Here is a 25,237-nt window from a genome sequence, read left to right on the forward strand (position 1 = left end):
CAGCAGTTTGATGGTCTTCTGCTTCGTGTTTCTGCCGACTAGCTAGTTTATATAACAACGCGCGAGAAAGGGCGTCGCCAGGCTGTGTCTGCTAAGGTACGCTTAAAGCAGGAAAAGTCTATTTTACGTGTATCTTGCTCTATGTATGTGGGTGTGTAATCTACCTTGAAGTTATTTCTTGTCCGAGCTTCCTTTGAACACAGAGAACAGGGAACGTCTCTTGCCAGTGCTAGCATTGACTGCGGATTCGCTGTTGTTCAAGGCTTCGCGACGGACTCTCTCGAGATCCAGCGACTGGCGGGCCTTGGCAAACGATCTTCTCATACCGCTGAGACTAGTAGAGCTCAGATTCACACTGCTGTTGCTATCTGAGGAGTTTTTCGCTTTGTATCTTTCTAAATCGTTCCTGATCTGAGAAGCGGTTTTAGGCCCGCTACCTATGTTGGAGCTGTGTTTACGGCTGGTGGCACCGCTGCTATTGGTGGACCCGTGGTTGCCTCTGGCTGCATGTGGTCCGATCTGCGATACGCCATCAGATAAAGCTGGTGTTGCTTTTTTGCTTGAGGAATGGTTTGCCTTATGTTTAGTAGCTTCCGCTGAGTTATGGTGCCTCGTCAGATTTGGAACATTTTCGCTGTTGAGATCAGGCGATGAAAAATGTATCTCATGATACTGGAGGTCCAGAGATCTGCGTGTTGGTACATCCTTCGCAGCTTCGTTTTGATGAGCTGCCATTTCCTCGATACGGAAATCTCGTCTCCTAACAGCGGAAGGTTCAAAAGATCTAGACGAAACGCCCTCTCGGTCGATTCGGAGAGATCTGGCACCTATTTTGGCTTCGTCGAGGTTCAGATCTATGCTTTCGCTGGAGGCCATGCTGCTGTCCATTCCCCCGGTATGAAGAGCCGGACTATCAATGTCGGTCTTTATATCCTCCTGACTCAGATCCATCTCATTGTAACTGAGCTCAAGGCTGGCATGTTTGCCTTGTTGGTTCTGTAAGCTTGTCGCATTATCCCTGTTGGCGTTAGCGTCCTCATGAGTGCTTCCTTTTTGTTTTGGTGGCGAAAACGCTATCAACAACTCTTCCTCTTTCCCGCTAGGTTCCAAGGCTGCTTCTGAAGTCTCTATAGGGGGCTTTTCACGGCGAGCTGGCATGGGTGGCGGATTCTCATTCGGGGTAGCGCCTGGGTTCTGGTAGGAAATTGCCTGATCGTAACGGGCCTGACGTTGTTGCGACTGTGGTGGCCCTATAGGGCGGGGCTGCGGTTCATGGTGTGGTAAATTGAAAGAACCCTTTTGACCTTGCTGCACTGAGTAGTAGGACATGTTAGCATTAGGGGAAATATTCTGGTAATTATATCCCATGTTGGAGTTACCTATGCCACCCATATGCCTAAACGGATAGGACTGTTGCTGCTTCTGCTGCAAAGCACCAAGCGGTATTTCAGCAGATCGATAGATGTAGCCACTCTGGGCTTGGCTGACATGCTGTTGTCGTATTTGCTGAGGAGCTTCAGCAATGTACTGGGGACGCTGTTGTTGCGCTATGCCTTCGCTCTGCGCAACGTAAAGCACCTCGGAGGGAGCATTTGAAGACGGCTGTTGGAGTGGCTGCTGCTGTTGGAGAGGCTGCTGTTGAAGAGGCTGCGGCTGGGGCTGCGGCCCAGCTGACATGTCGTTGATAAAGAAGTTCTCTGTTTTCGTATGATCTGCGTAACCTTGGGCCATTCTCGGAAAAGGGTTATTTGATTTATGTTGCTTGATGTTAGGCGCAACATCTGACTTCGTAACGGGTTCCACGATTTCGTCTGAGCTCAACGCTTGAGATCCGCTCATGTAGGACTTACCACCAGATGAGGCAGAACTGACACTCTTTTGCCTTTGATCTAAATTAGGAGCCGCTAAATGCTGAGTGTATTGCGTGGCAAAAAAGTTTTGCATTCCCACACCAGTGTCTGTTTTCTCAGTCACCTTTTCTGCAACCGCCTGGTTTATTTGTACATCACTCGAGCCATCAACTGCGTTATCTCCAACCATTTTGTTTACTATAACTTTCTCTGTTTTCCTGGGTGAGCTTCCTCTGTCAGGCGCCTCTTCAGGTAGGGAAGTCGTGGTTGATTTGTGCTCCGCAGCGTCCTCTGTCGATGTGGTGACATCGTCCTTCACACTCTCGGGATGCAATTCTGGGGCGTTCGAAGAATCGCGAGACTCTGCTTCCATTGGCACTTTTGCGGAGACTTCAAAAGCGGTAATCATCAGATTGTTAAGTATGTTCTCTTCTAGCTGATTGAGACGACCATTCTCTAACTTTTTCTGCTGCAGTACGTACATCTGGTACTGTGTATCTTGCAGTTTTGTTTGAAACTCCGTGTATTTCTGGAAATCGTAAGGTCCTGCGCCGTATTTGTCCTCAATGGGAACATCGACACCGATTATGCTACAAACATGGTTCAGCACTTGATAAATATTCGGTCTCATGTAGGGGTTCTCAGCTAGCATGATTATGATCAAGTTTATTAATTGTGACGAATAGGTGTTCGGTGGAAACTCGTATTTCGAATGTAATATAGCAAATTGGCCTGTCATCTCGAATGGTGTAATGAAAAAGAGCAGTTTGTATAGAAATATTCCAAGCGCCCAAATATCAGATTTTTCATTGATTGGCAAACATCGGTAAAGATCGATCATCTCCGGACACCTATATTGGGGAGTGGTATGGACATAAATGTTTTGTGTGAGAATAGCTATTTCTTGGTGCGTGGTCACGATTGGGAAACACTGGGAAGTCGAGCCAAAGTCGCAGAGCTTGAAATTGTTCTCAGCGTCAACTAGAACATTTTCAATCTTTATATCGCGATGTATCAAAGGAATCTTGAGATAATGCATCTGAGCAATAGCCAACGAAACATCACGCATTATTTTCAAAATTTCCTGCTCTGTCAGTTTCGTTGCAAGTCTTTGATTCATATAATCCAATAAAGACTTGTTCGGACAAAGTTCCATGAGCAGTAGGACTTCAAACCCTCCGTTACCATTGTGACGGCGACAGGCGTTAGAGTCATAGTATTGTACAATGTTCTTCGCTCCCATTAATTGCTTCATAACTTCCACTTCATTTCTCATCTCGCTGAGGCCATTCTCATCCTGAACAAGAACCCTCTTCAAACACGCAATCTCACCCGCTTTTAATGGTGTCTTGTCAAATTCATTCAGATACTCGAGAAACTTGACAACATAAATCTGGGCAAATCCACCATCTGTTAGGTAATTAACAATCTCAACTTTATGTGATCCAACTGAAACAATCGCACCTGGCTGAAACCTTTCCACCGCGTGAGTCCCAACGGAACTGGATGTTCGACTAGCACCATTTGTAGTTCCCATAGTGAATATCTAGTGATACTAGACCAGTAAACACTAGCTCAGAGATCTCCCTCTCGATTAAACTACCTTATTCTAGAAGTACTTGTTTTAAGACGTGGTTGGAAAGGGGGGTCCATAAGAGATTCATCTAAGCCCGAAAAAACAGGAACAACAAGATAAGCCCACTTTCCACTTGAGAAGGCCTTATTCGAGGTCAATTCGACCTTCAAGACTAATGGTGGCACACCATATCAAATTCTGCCGGGTTCAAGCTCTCTCTCAGCTTCAGTGTAGCGTTTTTTGCCGGTATTACATAGTATACAATGAAAGCCACGTCTGACGTTTCTATATTTCTTTAAGCGCTCCAGCCAGCAGTTTAGTCATCTCAGAGTAATTATATGGCACCCATACGTGCTCGGTTCCCGCTGGGTTTTTCGATATGCTGGCCATTTTGTGCTCGACGAACTCTGTAAGCATGCTTCTGAGAGAAAGCTCATTGGAGGCTATAAATTCAGCTGCGCATAGATGCAGAAATTGCTTGAATTCGATTCCCACAGTAGGAATACCGCGTTTCGTCGGAGCCACTTTTCCTTTGGTGTTTGAAGATTTTTCCATGTTGTTGATCTGCGTCTCAACCAGTAGCTTGTACATTTTCTTGGAGTTGATGGTGAGGGACTCCAGGACATACCTGGCACCTTCTGCACCGCTGGCAGAGTCGTTTTTACCCATCCTCATAACGTCTCGGAAAGACGATTCCACGGTGAAGGGCTCGTAATTGGTAATATCGTGGAATACAAAGTTATAGTTCTGCGCTTTGAAATTATCCCAGAGGATCGGAGCATAGATGTGATCAGTCGAGCCGACGATCGCAACTTGTCTGATCAGCGCTAGGTAGCACAGCATGGTTTGAAAGGAGTCCTTTCTCAAACTGGGGCCGTCGAGATTATGCACAATGATGACCACTTTGATGTCGGGCGGTTCATTCTTGTAAATTTCGATCATTTTCTGGATATGCAATAGTACATGGTTTCCCCAGTACTTGGTCTCATTTCTGCTCAGTTCCTCAGGCAGTATTGCAGCTGAGATGTCCTTAAACACATCTCTGTAATTACAAGTTGGGTTGTAGCCATTAATGACGATGCAAGGTATGTTGTAATCATTAACATCGAGTGACGTCTCTGGGTTCGCCTCACGATGCTTTTCCATCTGCGAGTATGCCAGCCGCGGCACTAAATACTCGAAGGCAAACTTTTCGATAAATTCACGTTTCGATCCCATCCCATAGAAGAGCAACGAAAATCCCTGCAGCAATTCTAGCCAGAATTGCGGGAACATCTTTTTCTGTATTTCAAATAGTTCGGAACGCGCCTTTCTGTGAAGATAACTGTGAAAGACATTCGATATTAATGCAAACTCTTCTCTCGTCAATTCAGTCGCCATGCTCATCGTATTCTTGGATTTCTTGGAACCTCTAACGGCCTTTCTCTGATCGAAATAGCCTTCGTACGTATCGAAAAATGACGAGACTGATTTTTCTGAATGCTGTCTGAACCGTTCCTGGTTCGTCGGAAGCGGTGTTGGAGTAAAATTTCGGCTTAATTTTAACGATTGCGAGGATGCTGTGTCCTTGTACTCCTGCAAATTGTCCAAGATCACTTTCTTCAGCGGTGATGTAAAATCATGATCAAAAGTCTTGCTTATAGCAGCTTTTTTTGATGGGGTGGACAATGGATCAGTCAGTTCCACATCCACCTCGAGATCTGGTTCCGATGGAAGCCTTGGAAAATCTGGCGATCTAGCAGGCTCTAGAGCCTCCGGTTTTGCTTCAGTTACCAAATCACCCTGGTAAACTAAAGGCGAATCCTCCAACTGATCTGATAACACTGTCTCCTTTCTCTTGCATGGCGATACAAGTCGTCTTCGCTTTTCATTTCTCAATTCGATATGATCTTCCTTGCCCTTTTCGCCTTCCTCTTCTCTCTTCGCTGCTTTCTGAATCTTTTCCAACAATGCCTTCCTGCTTACTTCCCTTTTCTTCCTTTGCAAATCCTTAATAGGCGTCTGTTGAGCAGATCCATTACTTCTCACCAGGCCGCACGCAACTCGCTTCGAAGGCGAAGACAAAATATCATTGTGGGCCACAATATCAGATCCCTCCGCACCATCGCCCATCACTACCCCATGAATAGCAAGCTCAATCGGGCTTTATACGTTTGATAGTACGTCAACGAGATGCTCTTCATTATGATCAACATCTTTAAGAGATGGCACCTTTAGTTCACAAGCTGTCCGAAATGGAACCGGTATAGTTTCGGACAGCCTTCAAAACCGTTACCCGTCCGAAATGAAAAATTTTGAATTTTTTTCTTTTCGATTTCCGATGACTCTGGTTCTCGTCTTCTCGAGCTGTATGAGTATTGATATAGAAGTACCAATTGATAGCAGAAGAGAGGTGGAGGTGTCTTAATTGAGCCAATCTTACTGAGATCTCCTTACCAAGATATTAGAAGCAAAATGTCTCAAGAAGACGCCACCAAAACTGCCGTTGACGGCGTCGCCAACTTGCATCTCGACGATGTCACCGGTGAAATGGTTTCGAAATCTGAATTGAAGAAACGTATCAAGCAAAGACAAGTTGAAGCTAAGAAAGCCGCTAAGAAGGCATCTGGTCAACCACAACCAGAGCCAAAGAAAAAGAAATCTGATCTAATGGCCGATTTGTCTCCAGCACAGTACTTCGAAGCTAGAAGCCGTCAAATTAAGGAACTGAAAAAGACCCACTCACCAAATCCTTATCCACACAAATTTCACGTCTCGATCAGCAATCCACAATTCTTGGAAAAATATGCTTATTTGGAGAGAGGGCAAACTCTGCCAGACGAAAAGGTTGCTATTGCCGGTAGAATTCATGCAAAGAGAGAGTCCGGTTCCAAACTGAAGTTTTATGTCTTGCATGGCGACGGTGTCGAAGTTCAGCTGATGTCTCAATTGCAAGATTACCATGATGAGAAGGCTTATGAGGCCGACCACGATTTGTTGAAGAGAGGAGATATCGTGGGTGTTGAGGGTTACGTGGGTAGAACTCAACCAAAAAAAGGTGGTGAAGGTGAAATCTCTGTGTTTGTCAGCCGTATTCAGCTGTTGACTCCTTGCTTGCACATGTTACCAGCCGACCACTTTGGTTTCAAAGACCAAGAAACAAGATACAGAAAGCGTTATTTGGATTTGATCATGAATAAAGATTCTCGTAAGCGTTTCATCACTCGTTCCAAGATCATCACCTATATCAGAAAGTTCTTGGACTCGAGAGACTTTATCGAAGTTGAAACGCCGATGATGAACGTCATCGCTGGTGGTGCCACTGCTAAACCATTTGTCACACATCACAATGATTTGAACATGGATATGTTCATGAGAATTGCACCAGAGTTGTTCTTGAAGGAATTGGTCGTTGGTGGTATGGACCGTGTCTACGAAATCGGTAGACAATTCAGAAATGAAGGTATCGATATGACTCACAACCCTGAATTCACCACCTGTGAGTTCTATCAAGCATTTGCCGATGTTTATGACCTAATGGACATGACTGAGGTTATGTTCTCCGAAATGGTCAAGGAAATCACCGGCTCTTACGTGATCAAGTACCACCCAGATCCAAACAACCCAGAGAAGGAGTTAGAGTTGAACTTTTCCAGACCTTGGAAGAGAATCAATATGATCGAAGAACTTGAGAAAAGATTCAATGTCACTTTCCCTTCGGGTGATCAACTGCACACTGCGGAAACTGGTAAATTCTTAAAGAAGATTTTGGATGACAATAACATGGAGTGCCCACCACCATTGACTAACGCACGTATGCTGGACAAGTTAGTCGGTGAATTGGAGGATACATGTATCAACCCTACTTTCATATTCGGTCATCCACAAATGATGTCACCACTGGCTAAATACTCCAGAGACAAACCGGGTCTATGTGAACGTTTCGAAGTGTTCGTTGCTACCAAAGAAATCTGTAACGCTTACACAGAATTGAACGATCCATTCGACCAAAGAGACCGTTTCGAAGAGCAAGCCAGACAAAAGGACCAGGGTGACGATGAAGTTCAATTGATCGATGAAGTTTTCTGTAACTCACTTGAGTATGGTTTGCCACCAACTGGTGGTTGGGGTTGCGGTATCGACAGACTAGCAATGTTCCTAACTGACTCCAACACTATCAGAGAAGTCTTGCTGTTCCCAACATTGAAACCTGACGTCTTGAGAGATGAAGTCAAGAAAGAAGAATCTCAAGCGAAGGCCGCCTAGATTCTAGAATACTTGCTTCAATATAAATAGATTGTGTTTTAGTGAATTTCCAAAAAAAAATGACTTATCAATGCATCTAACATTCATGATATTATGCTATGAAAATTATATTGTAATATTCTACCTGCCAGGGATCAACCGTACTCTCAAAATCCTGTGAGCTCAAAAATGACAACACTGAAGGCCCAAAAAAAATCAGGAAAATCGACATGCTCAATATTTGCCACGCAAATTGATTTCCGTTTGCATCGTAGTGCTTGTGCTGTAGGCCTCAAATGGGTCATGTCCCGACTTCTTCTCCAAATCGTTCTCCGGATTCTCAGCTTTACCTTTGTTCTTGAAATATAATCTCTTGAAATACTTGTAAAGCTCCGCACCGGCACAAAAGGCAATAGTAAAACCAAATGCAATACCCCACTCGTAGGTAATAGGGCCGTGTAGGAAAACTCTCGTGTTTATGACGGGGATGTATACGACTGGGAAAGCCGTAGCAAATGCAATGATGATCGAGAAGAATAGGAACTTATTGGACCAAATGTCCTTAAAAAATTGCGTGTAGGGCGTGTCAGTCTCCGGTTGCATCTTGAAGAATGATCTTCTCATATCAACGACTTCCCAAGCAAGAATTAATGCACACCAAGTCATGGTAGCGAATGTGGCTGACCGTGCTCTGAAGACACCATGACATGACGCACTGTCATGTTTATCACAGTTAGAGCCAAGGTTGCCGCCCTCCTTGCCATAAATGATCGATGTGAAAGCTCCCATACAACAGCCCGCCATGATAAAACCATAGGCGAACATATCGATAATGCATTCCCAAGTGAAGATACCATGCCTAGAATCATTTGGAGGTCTATCCATGAGATCAGGGGCAGCTTTTTCCAAACCAAGACCCATCGCTGGAAAACAGGAAGTAAATACAATGATCCATAACACTTCGACAGGAGATAGAGGAAAGACAGATCTGTTATTCTCATCACGGAAAACCAAACCGATAATCAAATAGAGTGCTTGAGCGACATTTTCGGCCAACAGCTGTAGGACGAACTTTTGAATGTTGTCGTTCATTCTTCTACCTTCTTCGACGGCATTCAGGATCGAGGCGAAATTGTCGTCACTTAAGATAATGTCTGAAGCGTCCTTGGCGACATCTGAACCATTGATACCCATTGCGATACCTACATTGGCCATCTTCAGCGAAGGAGAATCATTCACACCATCACCGGTCATAGCACAGAACTTGTCACGACGATGCAAAGCTTCAATCATACGAACCTTGGTCTGTGGAGAACAACGGGCAATGACCAGGGGAAGAACGGGCAAGTCGTCAATTTCCTCTTCCGAGAGCTGGTCGAACTGAGTACCGGTCATAACCATGATATCGACAACTTCCTTTGGGTAGTGGTACAAATTAGTGGGTAAGATGCCCACTTCTTGAGCAATAGCCTTTGCAGTTCCAGGGAAGTCACCAGTCAACATACGAACATTGATACCTGCATTGTGGAATCTCTTGACCGCTCCAGCTGTTTCATTCCTTGGAGGGTCATAGATACCTATTAAACCTAGGAAACATAACTCAGACTCGACGAAGCTTCTATTAGTGGCCAAATTAGTTTTCACATCTTCATTCACAGCATCTCGAGGAATGATCTTCTTTGCAAATGCAAGCACTCTCAAACCTTCGGAGGAAAGAGTGTCAATGTTTTTCTTGATTATTTCGATGTCTTTATCGCCTAGCGAGGTCATTTCGTCATCGCCCGCACCGCCATACCAATATTTACAACAGTCTAAAACACTTTCAAACGCTCCCTTTGTGAAAACCGTTTGCGAGTTGTCGGTCCTATTCTCGTAGACAGCAGACATTCTCTTGATCGTGGAATCGAAGGGAAACTCAGCTGCCTGGGCGAACTTGGCACCGGTGTCAACCTTTTCATCACAACTATAATTGCTGCCATCTGAAGAAGAGATGGACTCTCCAGTAAGTGAAGAACGAGGCATCTCCATCTTCCTGGCGAAGACCTGAATAGCGATCTCGGTCGGATCGCCATGGGCCTTCCATTGCTGAGTCTCTGGATCCTGGAATACGGTAGCGATATTTGCCAATGCGGCTGTCTCGAGCCACTGCGTAAAGAGACCTGTAGCCATGTCGGGAGGCAGGTCATTGCTGTAATATCTATTTTTGAAGTTTTCCAAGAATCCAACATCCTCGGTTTCGTTATGCACGTATTCATATGGTGACAGACGTGGGATCACATTGAGTTCACCAGCAAAAGGATTGAAGGGCTCGTTAGAGTTGTTTACCGTGATAGTACCAAACTTTGGAACCCAGATTTGTCTGGTCAGCATTCTACCCTGGGTCAAAGTGCCTGTCTTATCGGAGCAAATGTCGTTAACGGCCCCCAATGCCTCCAGGGAGTCCAGCTTTCTGATGATGACATTTCTAGAGACCATAACCGCAGCCCCCACAGACATCGTGATCGTGAGAACCACCACCAAAGAGGAAGGAATCATCGACAAAGCAACGCAAATCGCATACACGGCCACATCGCGGTCCACATTGAACTTTTGCGAAGCCATGACAATAATGGCAAACACCACTGCTATCCCGAACAACAGAATGGCCAATTTGGACAGCTTACGGTGCAAAGGGGTACCAATCGTGGTCCCTAGGAATGCACCGCAGGTACGTTTGGTGGAAATCCACGCATTCTGGAAAAAACTCTTTGCCGGGTCTCTCGAGATAAGCCCCTCAGCCCCTCTCAGGGACTGCGCAATCTTACCAATCTCAGTGTTGAGACCTGTCTTGATCACTACACCTTGGGCCCTACCTTTCACCACGGTCGACGACGAAAACGCCAAATTCAGCCGATCGCCGATCGGAGTGTCCTCCTCCAAACTGTACACTGCATCCGGATCCTTGACAACGGACAGCGATTCTCCAGTGAGTAACGCTTCGTCCGTCTCAAAGTTGCTCGAGCTGATCAACCGTAGATCTGCTGGAATGGTGTCTCCGACCTTGACCAGACATATATCACCAGGCACGACGCCCTTCGAGCCCACATTCTCGGATCTACCATCACGAAGAATATGCGCAGTAGCCGAGCTCAGTGTTTTCAGCGAGTTCATGGTCTTGGAGGCCTTACATTCCTGGTAGATACCGATGACCACATTGATCCCAACCACAAATGCAATCACGCCGCCGGTGATCCAGTCCCGGATCGCGAATGCGATAATCATCGAGATGATCAGCACCAAGATCATCGCGTTACAAATCTGATGGATCGCCATCGCCTTGTAATCAATTTTGGCATCATCGCCCAGCGAATTCTCACCAATTTCCTTGACTCGGTGTTCAAACTCCGTCCCCGAAAGACCTTTGTCTAGGTCTGTCGCGAGTTTTTCGGCGGCTTCAGCCGCCGTGAGCGTATGAAAATCTGTAAATTCAAAATCTATCGAAGAGCTATTATTGCTGCTTCTGTTCCTGTCCATCTTGCGATCAGTCTCACAAGATATCTCTAGGCTTCAAGATTATGTTGGAATCTATCTATATACCTGTAAGTTATCTGCTAGGATATCGGAAGGGGAAGCTGATAAGGTGTGTGATTATTTCTTTTGCTTTTATACAGTGTTGTTTTCTTTTTCTCCGGCCATATAGTTTGAAGGGTCCTCGACTGATAACTCGGTAGAAATGTGGAAAATGAGTCATGACGTACTTACGCATGTCTCTCTCTGCCCTGTGCAGATACGCAGTGCTTGCTTCTCTCCGCGGCAGCGCGGCGGAAAAGCGTCGTAGCGAGCGATGCATTACGTATGCTTCTGGAAGCAAAAAAATGTGCCATGTGGGATCCCTGCCTTAAAGCGGACCCTTGTGCGGAGGCTGTGCGGGCAGCTTACACGGCTCTTGTCAGCTTCCCCTTCCGTTTCAGCTCGAGCGCCTGTTTGTACGGCGGGTTAGTGGGCTGCTGCACGGGGTCTAATGACCGACGCGGCACGTCGCTATCGCCCTGCAGATCCTGTCCGTGATAGGTAGCGTCCGAGTCGAAGCTGTCAAGCGAGCCGCACGCCATGAAGGGGGCGATGTCCCGCGGCGTTTCATGCCAGGGCCCCACGTCCGGGCTGTCTGACCCGCGGAAGCAGCCTTGGAAGAACTCCTGCACGGACTGGTCGAGGTCGAGGCGCGGCTGCCAGCCGCTGGGCGGGTTGTACTGCTGGCATACTATGAATGCTTCGAGCGAGGTGCCGCGCGAAGAGCGCGGTTTGGCGCAGGTGACGCGGTCGAAGAGGTACCCCATCTGGGAGTAGAGCATGTCGATGTCTCTGCCGCGGAAGATCTTGGCGACGAAGGTTCCGCCTGGTTTCAGAATACACGCTGCCAGCTGGAGCGCGCTCATGATCAGTTGCTGCTGCACGTACTCGTCGAGGTCGTGGAGCCCTGTGACGTCGGGCGCGCCGTCGCTGCACACAAAGTCGGCCTTCTGGTCGCCAAACAGCTCCAGAATCCGCGCCAGCGTCCGCGGATGCGTGATGTCTGCCTGGAGTGTGGTCACGTGGTCTATCGGCGACATGGTCTGCAGATCGACGGCGACGATCTTGCGGTCTGCGGTGGCGCGTTCGTCTTGGAACAGTTTCCTGGAGAGCACTTGCGACCAGGATCCCGGCGCCGCACAGAGGTCTACCACGCGCTTCAGGCTGGGATCGTCTAGAAAATGGAACTCATCGTTCAGCTGCAGCAGTTTGAAGGCAGACCTGGCTCTGTAGCCTTGCTCCTTGGCCTTGCGGTAGTACAGGTCCCTCTTGTCCTTGCTGCTCTTGCCCATCGGCTCAATTGGCGTTATGGCCGTCTGCCAGCTGCGGTGAGCGGCGGCTTGCCAAAATTTTGTTTAGTTCTTGGCTTGGTGATGGCGGGTAACTACCGCTTGCGTCATGGCAGGTAAAAAAACCGTCAAGAGCAGTGGTTGTACGACACTGCTGGACTGGAGAGCAATCAGTGCCATGTTTAGACGGATCTCGCCGGTGTGTCGGTTTGTGAGACCGAACTCTACGCTTTCTTCGTCTTCGCTGGCGGTCAAGAGCGATTCTGCTTTGACAGCGGCGGCGGATGAACGTCCTTTGCCTATTAACGTGGAAGCGGTTTACCATGCTCCTTTGAAACTGCCAATTGAGCACGGCGATTTGGTGGCTGATTTGCAGCTGAGGTCTTACGATAACGAAAACTTGGATTTTTACTCGGACTTCATCCTCAGAGTCGGCTACTACCTGGGGATGCCGTTGACGGGGCCAAAGCCGCTGCCAACCCGTCGGGAACGGTGGACAGTGATACGGTCGCCCTTTGCTCATGCCAAGTCCAAGGAGAACTTCGAGAGACATACACACAAAAGGCTGATCCGGGTTTGGGATACCAATCCCGAGATCGTGCAGATATGGCTTTCGTACATCTCCAAGCACGCGATTACTGGTGTTGGCATCAAGTGTAACGTGTACCAGCGTTCGGGACTGTCTCTTGAGATGGACAAATTTAGCGACGCTTCTCTGCCTCAGGCGATTAACGACGCTAACAAGACGGGCAACACGATAGACGAAGCCGTGGGCCAGAAAGTACTCGAGTTGCTGAATAGCCCGGAGTTCAAGAGGCATCTGTGAGCATTGTTAGACGCCCACCCTGTATATATAGTTATTAACCGTACATCCCCCAATCTTCTTCCACTTCCAGACCGCTTGTGTCGATTTCTGGCTTGTGAGACAGAACGTCATCTCTGCAGAGCGGACAGCTGGTGCTCTTTGCAAGCCAGACTGATATGCATTCGAGATCGAAGTCGTGACCGCAGTGAGGCAGACGAATGACCAGGGGGTAATCTTCATCCAGGTAATTGCCACAGCAGATCGAGCAGCTGCTTTCGGGCGTGATCTTTGATTTGTGTATCCTCGGTAGCGAATCGATGAAGGACTCTGGACAGCCTTTTTTATCGGTCTCCTCCATCTGCTCCAGCCATTCCTCTTGTAGAGATTCGGGTATCAGTTGCGATAGAATTTGCAAGACTGCTGTCATGTCATGGAGCCCCTCCCGCCTGAAAATCTCTCGTAATTGTGCTCTCAGTTCTGAACTGCCCTCGGGGGTACTCGACATCCTTGATTGCTGCTGCGAGCTGCCTCTGTATCGCTGACTATGTCGTCCGCTTTTTCTAGCTCAACTTGCAAGCGCTTCGCCTGACAGAGTCGCTAGCTCATCTTTAAACTGTTTTATATTCCTTGACAAAGTTTAAATCAACTATCTATGATAAGAATGCTACGCACTATAAGCTCCTGCCAGATTTACTTTACTTCTGTCTTCATGAAAAATCAGTGATCTGGCGGCAAGTGCGGCATAATTGTCTCTTCGCTTGGGTAGTCCTGCCAGCGGGATATCATTAACGACCCATGCATCGTTCTTGAGTTCCGTGACGACCCTCGAGCAGTCCAACGTACACCAGCTGTTGAGCTCTTCATCGTACTCAATAGGAATGTTCTCCAGATCAAGCTGATGTCCGCTCTTCGGATTGTCGAACGATTTATATTTCTCTCTATCATTCACTATGAAATGGGAACTCTTTCTAAAGAAGTTCAACCTCATTACTGTACCGAATACAATCAGTGATACCACCAGACCCAATGCCGGCGAATAATATAGTCTCGCATACTTCTCAGAAGTTTCAAATGGCGAAAAGTCCTCCATCAAATAAGATTCCGTCATCAGTTCCGTCAAAGACATGGTTTCGTACTGATGGTTATTTGCCGTCCTAGGCACGATTCCAACATCAGCCTTAGACTTGAAAAATAGCGCTTTCAGGAGCTCTATCGGTAGTTTCACTGCCACGAACCATAGGGTACTAATAAATTTTATTATTTTTGATTCTGTGAATTTTTTATTCGAGAAAGATGAGTAGTTCATATTGCTATCCATGACTCCAAACGCTAGAATTTGCGCAACTCCGATAAGAGATGTTTTTAAATTTCAAACTTGCTTACAACTGACGCTCAGAGCTCGATATTTGATATTCTTTTAGACTTAGCCCTTCTCTTTGTGACTTTATTGTCTTTACTTTTTGCCGTCGCTTGAACCGCTTTCAGCACGTGATCTCGAGGAATTGCAGTCTCCATACTAATCATCTTGTTCAAACTTAAGCTTAGTTTAATGTTCTCACTGGTACTGGCTCCAAAAGATGCTGCCGAAAATCCCGAAGTCCACGGTATCACGAATATGCGGAAGTGATTTATGTTCAGGACACCTCTGCGTAAATTTTGTGTGGTCAGCAGCGTAGAACTCGAAGCTTGAAGATTTCTAATGAATTTTAATCCCAAATCTTCATTCTTGAATCTAAACCCGCCACAGTGAGCCTTGTGATTTATCACCAGCGAAGTGGTTGTTCGGTCTTGCCATTCATCCGTGCCAACCGTTTCGGCTATAGCACTTGAAATCTTCCACTCTGGTATCGATGGATCGATATTGTAGACAAAGAAAGACTTACATGCAGCAGTGTCACCAAAAGACTGATTCAGCGGTAATCTGCGAAGCAAACGCGCTATATCTACATGCCTGAAGTTCTCGAGCTGGGCTGAGGGGTCCGTTATCGTGGCCTGGGGCGCTGCGTTTGTCGGGCGCTGATGAAGGATCTCTTGCAGCTTATTCATGAGCTTATCGATTTCACGCGGATCGCTGGTGGTACGGGCTCCTCCTAGTTTGACGTCCTTCAAGGCAAGAAATCTTTTCATCATATCATTCTTTGCCTCTTCTGTGATGTTGGCAGGATCCTTTTCAATCATGGCCAGCATTCTATCACGTAACTGCAGTGGGATATGCCACACCATGTCCAGCATACAACATTGGCAAATGTTACGTTGCTTCGAACAGCGGGTACAGATCAGCGTCTTCGTCAAATTGCTGTCCCGCCGGTGTGGCTTGAAATGATAGAGCGTATATGGTAAAGTACAAATCTTGCAGTGGGCACCATTGCTTATCTTGGTTAGGCGAACATTACTCGACTCTCCCAAGCAGAGATCACAAATCACCGGTGGTTCCTCTTCTCCCATCTTTGTCGCCCTCCTGAATTGCTGATTAGCGATGAGGTGAGCGAAGAGGCAGACGACTAATTTTTCAAGATAATTTCACGCACACAATGGCGAATCAAGAGGCTCGTTGCAGTATAAAGAGATCAGGGTTAAAAAGCTATGTCAAAGTTTATTTCCTCATATGACATTCGGTTGAAGAAATTCAAGTTGTTGTTGTTAAGATTATCATCATTCAAATTATACGGCAACTGTTTACGAAGCTAAAAAGCTGGCAATCATTACTCATTCAACTGAATGACCAACTAATTCCGATACAATTCAGGCTTACTCCTCTCTAAAAGGGTAATCTTCTCGAACCCACTTGTCATCTGTTCAGCACTTATATACTAATTTTGGTTGATGGAAAAAAAAAAAAATTTGCTCTATTTCCACCCATACAACCCACCTTCAGGAAGTAGTACTTAGGGTTCCGTTCATGAAAGGCCTGTCAGATCTATATATTCTGTATGCTATGAGAGAAGACTCTTTATTTCTTGCGCAAATGCGTTCTGTAGTGCTGAATACAATTGTCATGCCTGCTGAACCGTTGATTGCAACCCTCAAAAGGGCAAAAATGGTTCTTCTCACCCGTATGTATTCTATTGTGTCTTGCCAAATGACCCGAGGTGGTAAATCCCTTGGAACAAACTTTACAGACGTGCCTGCGCCTCTGTTCGACCTCAGTAACGCCACCTTTCGGGCTTCTTAGCGACTTCTTCCTCTTTTTCGTGGTGGCAGCCGGCGACGAAGACGGACACGACTCGCTCCCGCTGTTGTAAACGCTGCTGTTTGGCGAAACAGGCGCGGTAGCTGCACCAATGGTATACGCACCGAACTGAGCCGGCGTCGGCGTCGACGACGGCGTGGGAATGTTGTACGTCAGGGGTCTGGTCGGAGGATCGAAAGCACATTTGTTGAGCCTTTGTTTCAGGTCATCCTCCATCAAATGAGTATCCGTTATCGAGGGCAGCAGCGTATAGTATTTCCTTTCTGGATTAGCAGCCGCAATCAATGTGCCCATCACGGCGCTATTGGACTGAGTGACCGGCAATGGCAAAACAGAGACTGGTTGCAACATCACAGTTCCATACGACTACAGCTCGAATCAAAGCAATGAAGTGATTTCCAGGAAAATCAGTCGTCATCGACATTTTTGCCAAGCCTTTTAAAAGGCCAAGCCCTTTTTATATCAGTTTTTCTCACCACTATCTACTTTGTCCGCACGTATTTGACATTTGCAGGAACGCCCTGCTTTTGCCAAGACTTTCAGGGTCTCAACGTGCGTTTCTATGAGGTAACTAACTCCTTTCCAAAGCCAAATCGAGAAGGATCCGACTTGAAACAAGTAGAGGCGCGACTAGAAACACGCAGGGATTTCTTGATTACGAAGCAGGTTCGTGCGTGACGGCGTCCGGATTTAAAGGGAATTGTGCTCTGCCAAGAAATCTGCGGGAAAATGTCTAAACTTTACTTCTTGGCAAGAACCCGCGCCACTTTCGTTCCCCACCTCGTGGCCTCTACAAGCTTAATAAGGACTTTTTGCTCCGCGGCCTAACCTGCAGGGGACGTTCTGAGTTATTTCCCGCGAAAAACTGCTCCCGGAACGCCAAAAAAAAAAAAAAGATAGCTGGTCCGTGGTGTCAGGATTGAGCAAGATCTCGGAGGAGGCGCGACTTGGCCATTTGGGGCCGCGACCGGATTATTTCTCCGTTCGATCACGTGGTAATGGACAGGGTAGCGCCTCAGGGCAAAATTCGGCGAAACCTAAGAGCCCTGTAATTCGTTTAGTGTTCTCACAGGTGATCGTTCCTTCGTTTAAGGGAAAGAATTCTGCCGCATAACAAAAGAACAGATTTCTTCCTCTTTGGGTAATTTTAGGTTATTTTGACGTCTTTCAATGCTCGTATAGCTCATCTTGGAAAAGTACATGTTCCTTTAAACGAAGCTTAGGTTAGCAGAATTTCATTCAAGCCATGATGTTTGGTTTGATTTGGTTTGGTGATTGAACTGTTTGTTTAAACGACTAGATAGCCATTTTGAGTCTGTGACGGGATTCAGGAAGTTACTTGGTCTTCAAGTATATAAGGTTTGGAATTGGTCAACTTTTTAGTTTTTCCATTGGTGCTTTTCCTAATCTTTGTTCCTTTTCAAAATGAGCCAACAAAACTCCGATCGAATCGAGATGCCAGCTCCTCAAGATCCCCAGCATTTGCCCATCAGGCAACAGATGGAGGCCCTGATCCGTCGTAAGCAGGCAGAGATCACAAAGGGTTTGGAAAGTTTGGATACTGCCAAGTTCACAGCCGATTCGTGGACTCGTGGTAACGACGGGGGCGGTGGTACTTCTATGGTTATCCAGAACGGTGAAACCTTTGAAAAGGGTGGTGTTAACGTTTCAGTCGTGTATGGTCAATTGTCGCCAGCGGCCGTTTCGGCCATGAAGCACGACCACAAGAACTTGAAGCTGGTGGAGGATCCATCCACGGGCAGCCCTCAAGCAGAAGGAGTTAAGTTCTTTGCATGTGGTCTGAGTATGGTCATCCACCCACATAACCCACATGCTCCAACCACACATTTGAACTATCGTTACTTCGAGACTTGGAACCCTGATGGAACCCCACAGGCGTGGTGGTTCGGTGGTGGTGCTGATTTGACCCCGTCATATTTGTATGAAGAGGACGCTGAGCTGTTCCACAAAAATCACAAGGACGCCCTGGACAAACACGATAAGAGCTTGTATCCACGCTTCAAGAAGTGGTGCGATGAATATTTCTACATAACTCACCGTGGTGAGACCCGTGGCATTGGTGGGATCTTCTTCGACGACTACGACGAAAAGGATCCTCAGGAAATTTTGAAGATGGTCGAAGACTGTTTCGACGCCTTTTTACCTTCCTACCTGCCAATCGTCGCTAAACGCAAGGATACACCTTACACCCCCGAACAAAAGAAGTGGCAAGCCATCAGACGTGGCAGATACGTTGAATTCAACCTGATCTACGATAGAGGTACTCAATTCGGTTTAAGAACACCGGGGTCACGTGTGGAATCGATCTTGATGAGTTTGCCTGAGCATGCTTCCTGGCTCTACAACCATCATCCAGAACCGGGTTCTGAAGAGGAAAAACTGATCAAAGTGACAACCAAACCTCGGGAATGGGTCCACTGATCAACATATCTTATTGATGCTTTAACCTTTGATGCCATTGATGTCTGTTAGTTATAAACTTTATAAACTTTTTATAAATATCATGCTTTGATAGTGTGACAAATTTTCCCTCTTTCTGCTTGTTCTCGTCGAAATATCAGTTCTCCTTCCATCTATTGCCACAGTTAACACACTTGTAAAAGGTCGTCATCGGCTCATCTGCCGACCTAATCTGCAACTGGAAAAAGTACGCGCTCTCACCATGACAATTATCGTAGTTGGGACATTGAACTTTGGTTTGATCCACATTATCCCAGCCTCCGCCAAGCACATCGTCCACTTCTTTCCTGGGAAGTTTCTTACGGTCGTAAATTTCTATTCCTTCGATCGGAAACTCGTAAGGGCACGATCGACAGGAGAGGGAATAAACTCCACTGTCAGCACTGGCTATCAGAAGCATATTATTGCACAACGGACAGAATGACAACATTTCAGCCCAATGCCTTCTCTGTCCAGACACCTTGGGACGAGATGAGCAGACCAGCTCATTTGATTTGCATCTTATGCTCTTTAAAAAGGTCACGTGAACTTGGTCTAAAACATGAAGCTTACTCACAGAGGCATCGCATTACTGACCACTAAGGATCCGCATTCTTCTCGATCCAATCCTTCAACCCGTACCAGTCCACCTCATCAATTGTCAGGTCTTTGGGCACATAGTAATCTACCGGAAAGCCTTTCCTCACTGCCACGAGGATCGGGATGTTATTGACTCCGAACCTTAGGACAGCCTCCTTGGTCTCTGGCCAATCCGTCTCGACATCGACAACATTCACTTTCTTCTCCGTCTCCAGCATCACTATTCTATTCAGTGCGCCCGTGAGCCTGTCGCAGGCTGTGTTGTTCCGCATAGTGAAATTCATTATCAAAGGCGTCTTGCTGCTTGCTATCAGAGTATTGGTCAATTCATTCTCGTTTCGTATCGACAGGAATATTTGGTTCGGCTGTCTGATGGCTGAGCCTTTGCCGGATCCGCCGTTCGCCAACCAATTCCAGTACAGTCTCTTGCTGCTGGGCACAGGCCTGGCACCGTGCCAGCCCTGTCTTGCTATCCTCAACATGGTCGGTGATTGGCTTTAACCTGTCGTCAACGTCCTATTAGTCCCTTCTCTCGTTATAATCATGGTCGAGCCCTGTGGACCGAGGAAGGGACTCGTACGAAATGTCGCTAAGGATGTACTCAACTACCCGTAGTAAAGGTGTGTTGTTGAAGGTTCTTTGACCCTGTAAGTTAATCAGTGGCTCAAACATCCTTCCGGCGTCATGAGCACACCAGCTTTCGGAGCGGCCACTTGCCACAGGCCACGTCTGATCATCTTGATCAGACACGGCGAAAGCGAGTCGAACAGAGATAAAACGATCAACCAACACACCCCCAACCATTTGATACCGCTGACCGAGAACGGCTGGAAACAGTCAAGACAAGTTGGTATCGATTTGCTTCGAGTCCTGAACCTCGATAACTACGACATCGTCGACGATCTGGAGAAGAGGTACGCAACGCCAAATGAACCGACAAAGAAACTGCCATTGAAGGGCTACTCACCACAAAACAAGAAGAGGGACTCCACTATTGTCTTCTACACTTCGCCATACAAGAGAACTCGGCAGACTCTCAAGGGAATATTGGACGTCTTCGACGACTACAACGAGCTGAACTCCGGGGTCGAGGTCCGCGAAGAAGAGCGATACCAACCGTGCGGCAGAAGCAAGTTTGCCCAGTGGTACCCTCCGACTTTCCCCAGCGGCTACTACGAAAACAAGAACACGCAGGATCCAGACGGCCTATTCGCCGACAAGCAATTCCTCCTTTACCGCGTTAAAGATGATCCCCGCATCAGAGAACAGGATTTCGGCAATTTCCAGCAGGTCACCAGCATGCAAGATGTGATGAAGAAGAGATCTACCTACGGCCATTTCTTTTACCGCTTTCAAGAAGGTGAGAGCGCCGCAGACGTGTACGACAGGGTCGCCAGTTTCCAGGAGACGCTGTTCAGATACTTCGAGCGCACAAACAAGAAACCCAGAGACGTGGTCGTTCTGGTCACTCATGGCATCTACTGCAGAGTGTTTCTCATGAAATGGTTCCGCTGGACATACGAAGAATTTGAATCGTTCACGAACGTACCGAACGGAAGCATGATCGTTATGGAGTTCGACGAAACGATCGATGCATACGTGCTAAGGACGGAGCTACCAAAATGGTGTTGAATTTCAAAGTCCGTTCTACGTGATCGAGTCTTTTCGGCAATTTTCGGGAATTTTCGGTTCACGAAGCGGCTTCCTCTAATTTCCCTGGGCTTCCTGTAAATCAAATGAGCTGTCGTCGTCACCCAACAGCGGAACGCGGTCGAACGACAGTAGTTTGTCGACTAAAAAGGTCGTGAGGCCTTGTGCCAGAAAATACGCACTAACAAGTGCAATTGGTGGTGGGCAGGGCCGGACGGAGGGCAATGGTGTTCTTTCATTATGGTGAAATATGCATGTGTGTCTGGCGACCTCGCGGTTTTTGCTAGATGGCGAAGGGAATACTATCATATATAAGCATATGTGGTGAGTTCGAATGTTTGGTTTGTTATGGGATCTATCTTTGATCTTATACCGGAGATACATTATCGTCGCAGATAACTCAGATTAAAACACATTAAAAATGGCTAGAACTTTCTTCGTTGGTGGTAACTTCAAATTGAACGGCTCCAAGGCTTCCATCAAGGAAATTGTTGAGAGATTGAACAACGCTGATCTAGCAGAAAACGTTGAGGTTGTTCTATGTCCTCCAGCCCCATACTTGGACTACACTGTTTCTTTGCTAAACAGACCTCAGTTGGCTGTGGGTGCCCAAAACACGTACCTAAAGGCTTCTGGTGCCTACACTGGTGAGAACTCTGTTGAACAGATCCAGGAGTTGGGTGCCAAGTGGGTGATTCTAGGTCACTCTGAGAGAAGAACTCTGTTCCACGAGGATGACAAGTTCGTCGCTGACAAGACTAAGTTCGCTTTGGACCAAGGTGCTGGTGTCATCTTGTGTATCGGTGAAACTTTGGAAGAGAAGAAGGCCGGTACGACTCTAGAGGTGGTCGAAAGACAATTGACCGCTGTTATTGCTGAAGTCAAGGACTGGAGCAAGGTTGTCATTGCCTACGAGCCAGTCTGGGCTATTGGTACTGGTTTGGCCGCTACTGCTGAGGATGCTCAAGACATCCACAAGTCCATCAGAAAGTTCTTGGCTGCCAAGTTGGGCGACAAGGTTGCTGAAGAGACCAGAATCCTATACGGTGGTTCTGCCAACGGTAGCAACGTCGCTTCTTTCAAGGACAAGGCTGACGTTGACGGTTTCTTGGTCGGTGGTGCTTCCTTGAAGCCAGAATTCGTCGACATCGTCAACTCCAGAAAGTAAGCAGGTCCAACATGTGTAAAGTATGTCTACATGGATAGATGTTTTATGTCAGTATAACGAAAACTAAACGAGTAAGCCGTAGTATCTGGCCCTCGGATGGGTCAAACAGAGCTCTTCCCACTGGACTATGAACAGGTCTGCTATCCAGTACAGTATCCTCCCGGTCAAACTCAGCGACGTAATCCTCGCCAGCGACTCAACGTATACTATGTTAGAACAAGGCTGAAAGAGATCCAACCATTCGATCACTTTGAACCAAGCGGCTATAACGCAGCACGTCCCGGGGCCGTTCAGTAAAACAAGGCGGGGCTTTCCTCTCATCGCTCTCGATACTTTGAATATGATCGCCAGTGACTTGATTATAGTCTGCAGCACGCTAGCAAGACTTGTGAGCAGACCAGCGTTGACCTCCCTGGCCTTCTTGAACTGGTAGTACTCGAAACGGCACGCCCTGTTCTCAATCGTTACCTGCCGAATAAACTGGCTACGTGATTTGTCGTCAGAGTAGCCAACATAGACGGTGTTACCTTTTGCCAGTAGCATTTCCTTATAGTTATCTACAAGCCGTAGCATCTCTCCGGTATGCCCTCCAGAACCTAGGAACAAGAAAACATGAAGCGGGCCCTTACGCTCAATTGGCTCGCTTTCGAGCACATCACTCCCGTTGGTATAGCTCCTGAAGAACGGCAGGATTGATATCAAGCGTACTGTGTAAGCCACGTACACCAGCAGCAATGCCACACACAAGTATTCCATATTCATAGTCGATGGTTCTGGATTTCCTTATACACGCCGCTTCCGGCACGAGTCCCTAATCGCTCAGCTGGTCGATGAATCCGTTTGACCTGATACTCAGCTTACCGTTGTAGTCTTAGCTTCTATCCATATCGCTTCCTCTTCAGGAAAGATCACGAAATCGCCCGCGATGCGAAAAGACGGGCTTGTAGAAACACGCTAGTTCACGAAAAGCTGCTCAACGGCTCCCCAATGGCTGTCACTGTCCCCAAGCTCACCTCTGCTGTATATAACTGGAGCACTAACTACATGCTGCTGCCATAACGAAGCGGGCTGAAAGGGTATTGGGCCGAAACTTTAACTCCTAAGGTTGTAAGATGTTGAAACGAACCAAGACCGCTAGCAACAAGAGACACTCCGTCTTCGTCGATGTGAGACACTCGAAATCAACGCAGTCGCCATCGGATACCGATAGCAGCAAGTTCGACATTTATCAGACAAAGAACAGGTCACTCGAGGCATTAGCTGAGATTGACACGACAAACTGTGCAAAGAAGGCCCATAGTCGAAGCAAATTGAAACGAAGCAGCGTTTTGCTCGATAACACCATGGTGAGAGACTACAATTTAGCCATCAGACATTTTGAAAAGCTTGACACTCGCCCCATACAATCCAGCAGTTCTGACAGTAGCATTTCGTCAAGCTCCAGCACGACATCATCGCTCTTCTCCACAGACAGTACCACATCGATCCGTGACCTGCTGTACGAAGGCCTCGACGATACGTGTGACGAGGACTGTGAGATCGTTGACAAGACTCACCTGCGGACCAAGATGCTGGGGGATGACAAAGGCCGTCTGCGAGTCGACGACGACGGAAGCACGGGATATGGGAGACCGCATAGGAGAACCAGTTTGCACTTTGAATAAAGATCTAGGTCTGGATACGTAGCACAAGTTCATAGTTGAGGAAATTTACGCAATGCGATATTGGTTCATCGCTCATGGCGTGATTTTTGAATTTACAGGGAATGTGCCAGAACCGTCGGTGTTGCTAACACTCAGTCGCGGTGGTGACTATGGTGATTAGAACGTTAATGGACGTGGGGGGAGCCCCTTTATTGGCGTTATTCACTGTTAAGCACATTTCTTGTGATGACAGGAAGATTCTAGCATTCGCGCGACACAAGGGATACTCCGAAAGTGTCAGTAAATACAAACGAATAATAGTAACAAATAGTAATGAAAAAGGGTATTGGAACCTACTAGAAAATTCGTCTTAATTAGCAAGGAGCATGGGATTGTATTTGCTAAATGTCGCAGATGCTACTGCAAACCTATAAAAACGAGAGCCTTGATCTAACCAGACCAACTTTCTGTCAAGACTGCACACCAGTAAAAACAAAATAGAATCACCGGTAATAGATAACATGTCATTCAGTACACCATTTTCCAGCTTTTTCGACGCTATTAACAACGAAGTTGACGCTTTTAACAGGCTGCTAGACAGCTCAGGTTACAGATCGTACCAACCCAGACGTCAGCAATTGGAGGCAGGCGAGCAGGACAAATCTGCTGGCAAACAGGTTACTAGAAAGGGCGACTCTTCCAGAGATGTCTACAGCCCAAGACATCTGAACGACTGGTTTGACAACGACTGGTCTTTGTTGCCCAGAACTTTTGCAGCCTCGAGCATAACCCCTCCAGTCGACATTTTGGATCATGACAAAAACTACGAGATCAAGGTCAGTGTTCCTGGCGTGAAGGATAAGAAAGATATCAACCTGGAATACCACAAGGAGAGAGATCAAATTGTGGTTAGCGGTGAAATTTCCTCCTCTGTGACCTCTGAGAACCAGGAAAAGGTTAAGGTGCAAGAGCGTGCTTTTGGTAAGTTCAAGAGAGTCATCAGCTTGCCTGAATACCCACGCATTGACGCCGACAACATCAAGGCCGACTATGCAAGCGGTATCTTGACTTTGACTGTTCCTAAGCTGGAGCCATCGAAGGACGAGAAGGGAGCGGTTCGCAAAATCGACATTGGTTCCTGGAGCTCTTAGATGAACTACTGAGGTTCAAGAATATTAACGTTTTTATGACTTTTAAGTAGAGATTTGTCAGGATTTATGTTTGGTATCGCTC

The 25,237-nt window shown here is 46.9% G+C and overlaps 18 protein-coding genes across 18 annotated transcripts; 7 read left to right on the forward strand and 11 right to left on the reverse strand.

Moving 5' to 3' along the window:
- Window positions 1-171: 171 nt before the first annotated feature.
- Window positions 172-3,387, reverse strand: AKL1 (serine/threonine protein kinase AKL1; the record flags this gene model as incomplete). The annotated part of the gene is made up of 1 exon (XM_037282953.1): window positions 172-3,387. The coding sequence occupies one exon, from the start codon at window positions 3,385-3,387 to the stop codon at window positions 172-174; it is 3,216 nt and encodes a 1,071-aa protein (XP_037138849.1).
- A 324-nt stretch (window positions 3,388-3,711) lies between these two features.
- ORC2 (origin recognition complex subunit 2) lies at window positions 3,712-5,538 on the reverse strand (the record flags this gene model as incomplete). The annotated part of the gene is made up of 1 exon (XM_037282954.1): window positions 3,712-5,538. The coding sequence occupies one exon, from the start codon at window positions 5,536-5,538 to the stop codon at window positions 3,712-3,714; it is 1,827 nt and encodes a 608-aa protein (XP_037138850.1).
- Window positions 5,539-5,880: 342 nt separating this feature from the next.
- KRS1 (lysine--tRNA ligase KRS1) lies at window positions 5,881-7,671 on the forward strand (the record flags this gene model as incomplete). The annotated part of the gene is made up of 1 exon (XM_037282955.1): window positions 5,881-7,671. One exon carries the CDS (start codon window positions 5,881-5,883, stop codon window positions 7,669-7,671), a length of 1,791 nt encoding a protein of 596 aa, XP_037138851.1.
- Window positions 7,672-7,884: 213 nt separating this feature from the next.
- On the reverse strand, window positions 7,885-11,163 carry HG536_0C03450 (uncharacterized protein; the record flags this gene model as incomplete). The annotated part of the gene is made up of 1 exon (XM_037282956.1): window positions 7,885-11,163. One exon carries the CDS (start codon window positions 11,161-11,163, stop codon window positions 7,885-7,887), a length of 3,279 nt encoding a protein of 1,092 aa, XP_037138852.1.
- A 401-nt stretch (window positions 11,164-11,564) lies between these two features.
- On the reverse strand, window positions 11,565-12,491 carry TRM7 (tRNA methyltransferase TRM7; the record flags this gene model as incomplete). Its single annotated transcript, XM_037282957.1, has 1 exon — window positions 11,565-12,491. One exon carries the CDS (start codon window positions 12,489-12,491, stop codon window positions 11,565-11,567), a length of 927 nt encoding a protein of 308 aa, XP_037138853.1.
- Window positions 12,492-12,597: 106 nt separating this feature from the next.
- Window positions 12,598-13,314, forward strand: RSM10 (mitochondrial 37S ribosomal protein uS10m; the record flags this gene model as incomplete). Its single annotated transcript, XM_037282958.1, has 1 exon — window positions 12,598-13,314. One exon carries the CDS (start codon window positions 12,598-12,600, stop codon window positions 13,312-13,314), a length of 717 nt encoding a protein of 238 aa, XP_037138854.1.
- Window positions 13,315-13,348: 34 nt separating this feature from the next.
- Window positions 13,349-13,798, reverse strand: HG536_0C03480 (uncharacterized protein; the record flags this gene model as incomplete). Its single annotated transcript, XM_037282959.1, has 1 exon — window positions 13,349-13,798. The coding sequence occupies one exon, from the start codon at window positions 13,796-13,798 to the stop codon at window positions 13,349-13,351; it is 450 nt and encodes a 149-aa protein (XP_037138855.1).
- A 159-nt stretch (window positions 13,799-13,957) lies between these two features.
- On the reverse strand, window positions 13,958-14,611 carry HG536_0C03490 (uncharacterized protein; the record flags this gene model as incomplete). Its single annotated transcript, XM_037282960.1, has 1 exon — window positions 13,958-14,611. The coding sequence occupies one exon, from the start codon at window positions 14,609-14,611 to the stop codon at window positions 13,958-13,960; it is 654 nt and encodes a 217-aa protein (XP_037138856.1).
- A 74-nt stretch (window positions 14,612-14,685) lies between these two features.
- Window positions 14,686-15,738, reverse strand: ECM2 (Pre-mRNA-splicing factor ECM2; the record flags this gene model as incomplete). Its single annotated transcript, XM_037282961.1, has 1 exon — window positions 14,686-15,738. One exon carries the CDS (start codon window positions 15,736-15,738, stop codon window positions 14,686-14,688), a length of 1,053 nt encoding a protein of 350 aa, XP_037138857.1.
- A 505-nt stretch (window positions 15,739-16,243) lies between these two features.
- Window positions 16,244-16,834, reverse strand: HG536_0C03510 (C2H2-type zinc finger protein; the record flags this gene model as incomplete). Its single annotated transcript, XM_037282962.1, has 1 exon — window positions 16,244-16,834. One exon carries the CDS (start codon window positions 16,832-16,834, stop codon window positions 16,244-16,246), a length of 591 nt encoding a protein of 196 aa, XP_037138858.1.
- Window positions 16,835-17,908: 1,074 nt separating this feature from the next.
- HEM13 (coproporphyrinogen oxidase) lies at window positions 17,909-18,925 on the forward strand (the record flags this gene model as incomplete). The annotated part of the gene is made up of 1 exon (XM_037282963.1): window positions 17,909-18,925. The coding sequence occupies one exon, from the start codon at window positions 17,909-17,911 to the stop codon at window positions 18,923-18,925; it is 1,017 nt and encodes a 338-aa protein (XP_037138859.1).
- A 136-nt stretch (window positions 18,926-19,061) lies between these two features.
- Window positions 19,062-19,394, reverse strand: RPC11 (DNA-directed RNA polymerase III core subunit RPC11; the record flags this gene model as incomplete). The annotated part of the gene is made up of 1 exon (XM_037282964.1): window positions 19,062-19,394. The coding sequence occupies one exon, from the start codon at window positions 19,392-19,394 to the stop codon at window positions 19,062-19,064; it is 333 nt and encodes a 110-aa protein (XP_037138860.1).
- Window positions 19,395-19,542: 148 nt separating this feature from the next.
- HG536_0C03540 (uncharacterized protein) lies at window positions 19,543-20,025 on the reverse strand (the record flags this gene model as incomplete). Its single annotated transcript, XM_037282965.1, has 1 exon — window positions 19,543-20,025. The coding sequence occupies one exon, from the start codon at window positions 20,023-20,025 to the stop codon at window positions 19,543-19,545; it is 483 nt and encodes a 160-aa protein (XP_037138861.1).
- A 202-nt stretch (window positions 20,026-20,227) lies between these two features.
- On the forward strand, window positions 20,228-21,175 carry DET1 (acid phosphatase DET1; the record flags this gene model as incomplete). Its single annotated transcript, XM_037282966.1, has 1 exon — window positions 20,228-21,175. The coding sequence occupies one exon, from the start codon at window positions 20,228-20,230 to the stop codon at window positions 21,173-21,175; it is 948 nt and encodes a 315-aa protein (XP_037138862.1).
- Window positions 21,176-21,614: 439 nt separating this feature from the next.
- TPI1 (triose-phosphate isomerase TPI1) lies at window positions 21,615-22,361 on the forward strand (the record flags this gene model as incomplete). Its single annotated transcript, XM_037282967.1, has 1 exon — window positions 21,615-22,361. One exon carries the CDS (start codon window positions 21,615-21,617, stop codon window positions 22,359-22,361), a length of 747 nt encoding a protein of 248 aa, XP_037138863.1.
- A 63-nt stretch (window positions 22,362-22,424) lies between these two features.
- Window positions 22,425-23,123, reverse strand: ALG14 (N-acetylglucosaminyldiphosphodolichol N-acetylglucosaminyltransferase anchoring subunit ALG14; the record flags this gene model as incomplete). The annotated part of the gene is made up of 1 exon (XM_037282968.1): window positions 22,425-23,123. The coding sequence occupies one exon, from the start codon at window positions 23,121-23,123 to the stop codon at window positions 22,425-22,427; it is 699 nt and encodes a 232-aa protein (XP_037138864.1).
- Window positions 23,124-23,473: 350 nt separating this feature from the next.
- Window positions 23,474-24,025, forward strand: HG536_0C03580 (uncharacterized protein; the record flags this gene model as incomplete). Its single annotated transcript, XM_037282969.1, has 1 exon — window positions 23,474-24,025. One exon carries the CDS (start codon window positions 23,474-23,476, stop codon window positions 24,023-24,025), a length of 552 nt encoding a protein of 183 aa, XP_037138865.1.
- A 500-nt stretch (window positions 24,026-24,525) lies between these two features.
- On the forward strand, window positions 24,526-25,155 carry HSP26 (chaperone protein HSP26; the record flags this gene model as incomplete). The annotated part of the gene is made up of 1 exon (XM_037282970.1): window positions 24,526-25,155. One exon carries the CDS (start codon window positions 24,526-24,528, stop codon window positions 25,153-25,155), a length of 630 nt encoding a protein of 209 aa, XP_037138866.1.
- Between the last annotated feature and the right edge of the window lie 82 nt (window positions 25,156-25,237).

Source organism: Torulaspora globosa, chromosome 3, assembly GCF_014133895.1.
Source record: "Torulaspora globosa chromosome 3, complete sequence".
NCBI lineage: Eukaryota > Fungi > Ascomycota > Saccharomycetes > Saccharomycetales > Saccharomycetaceae > Torulaspora > Torulaspora globosa.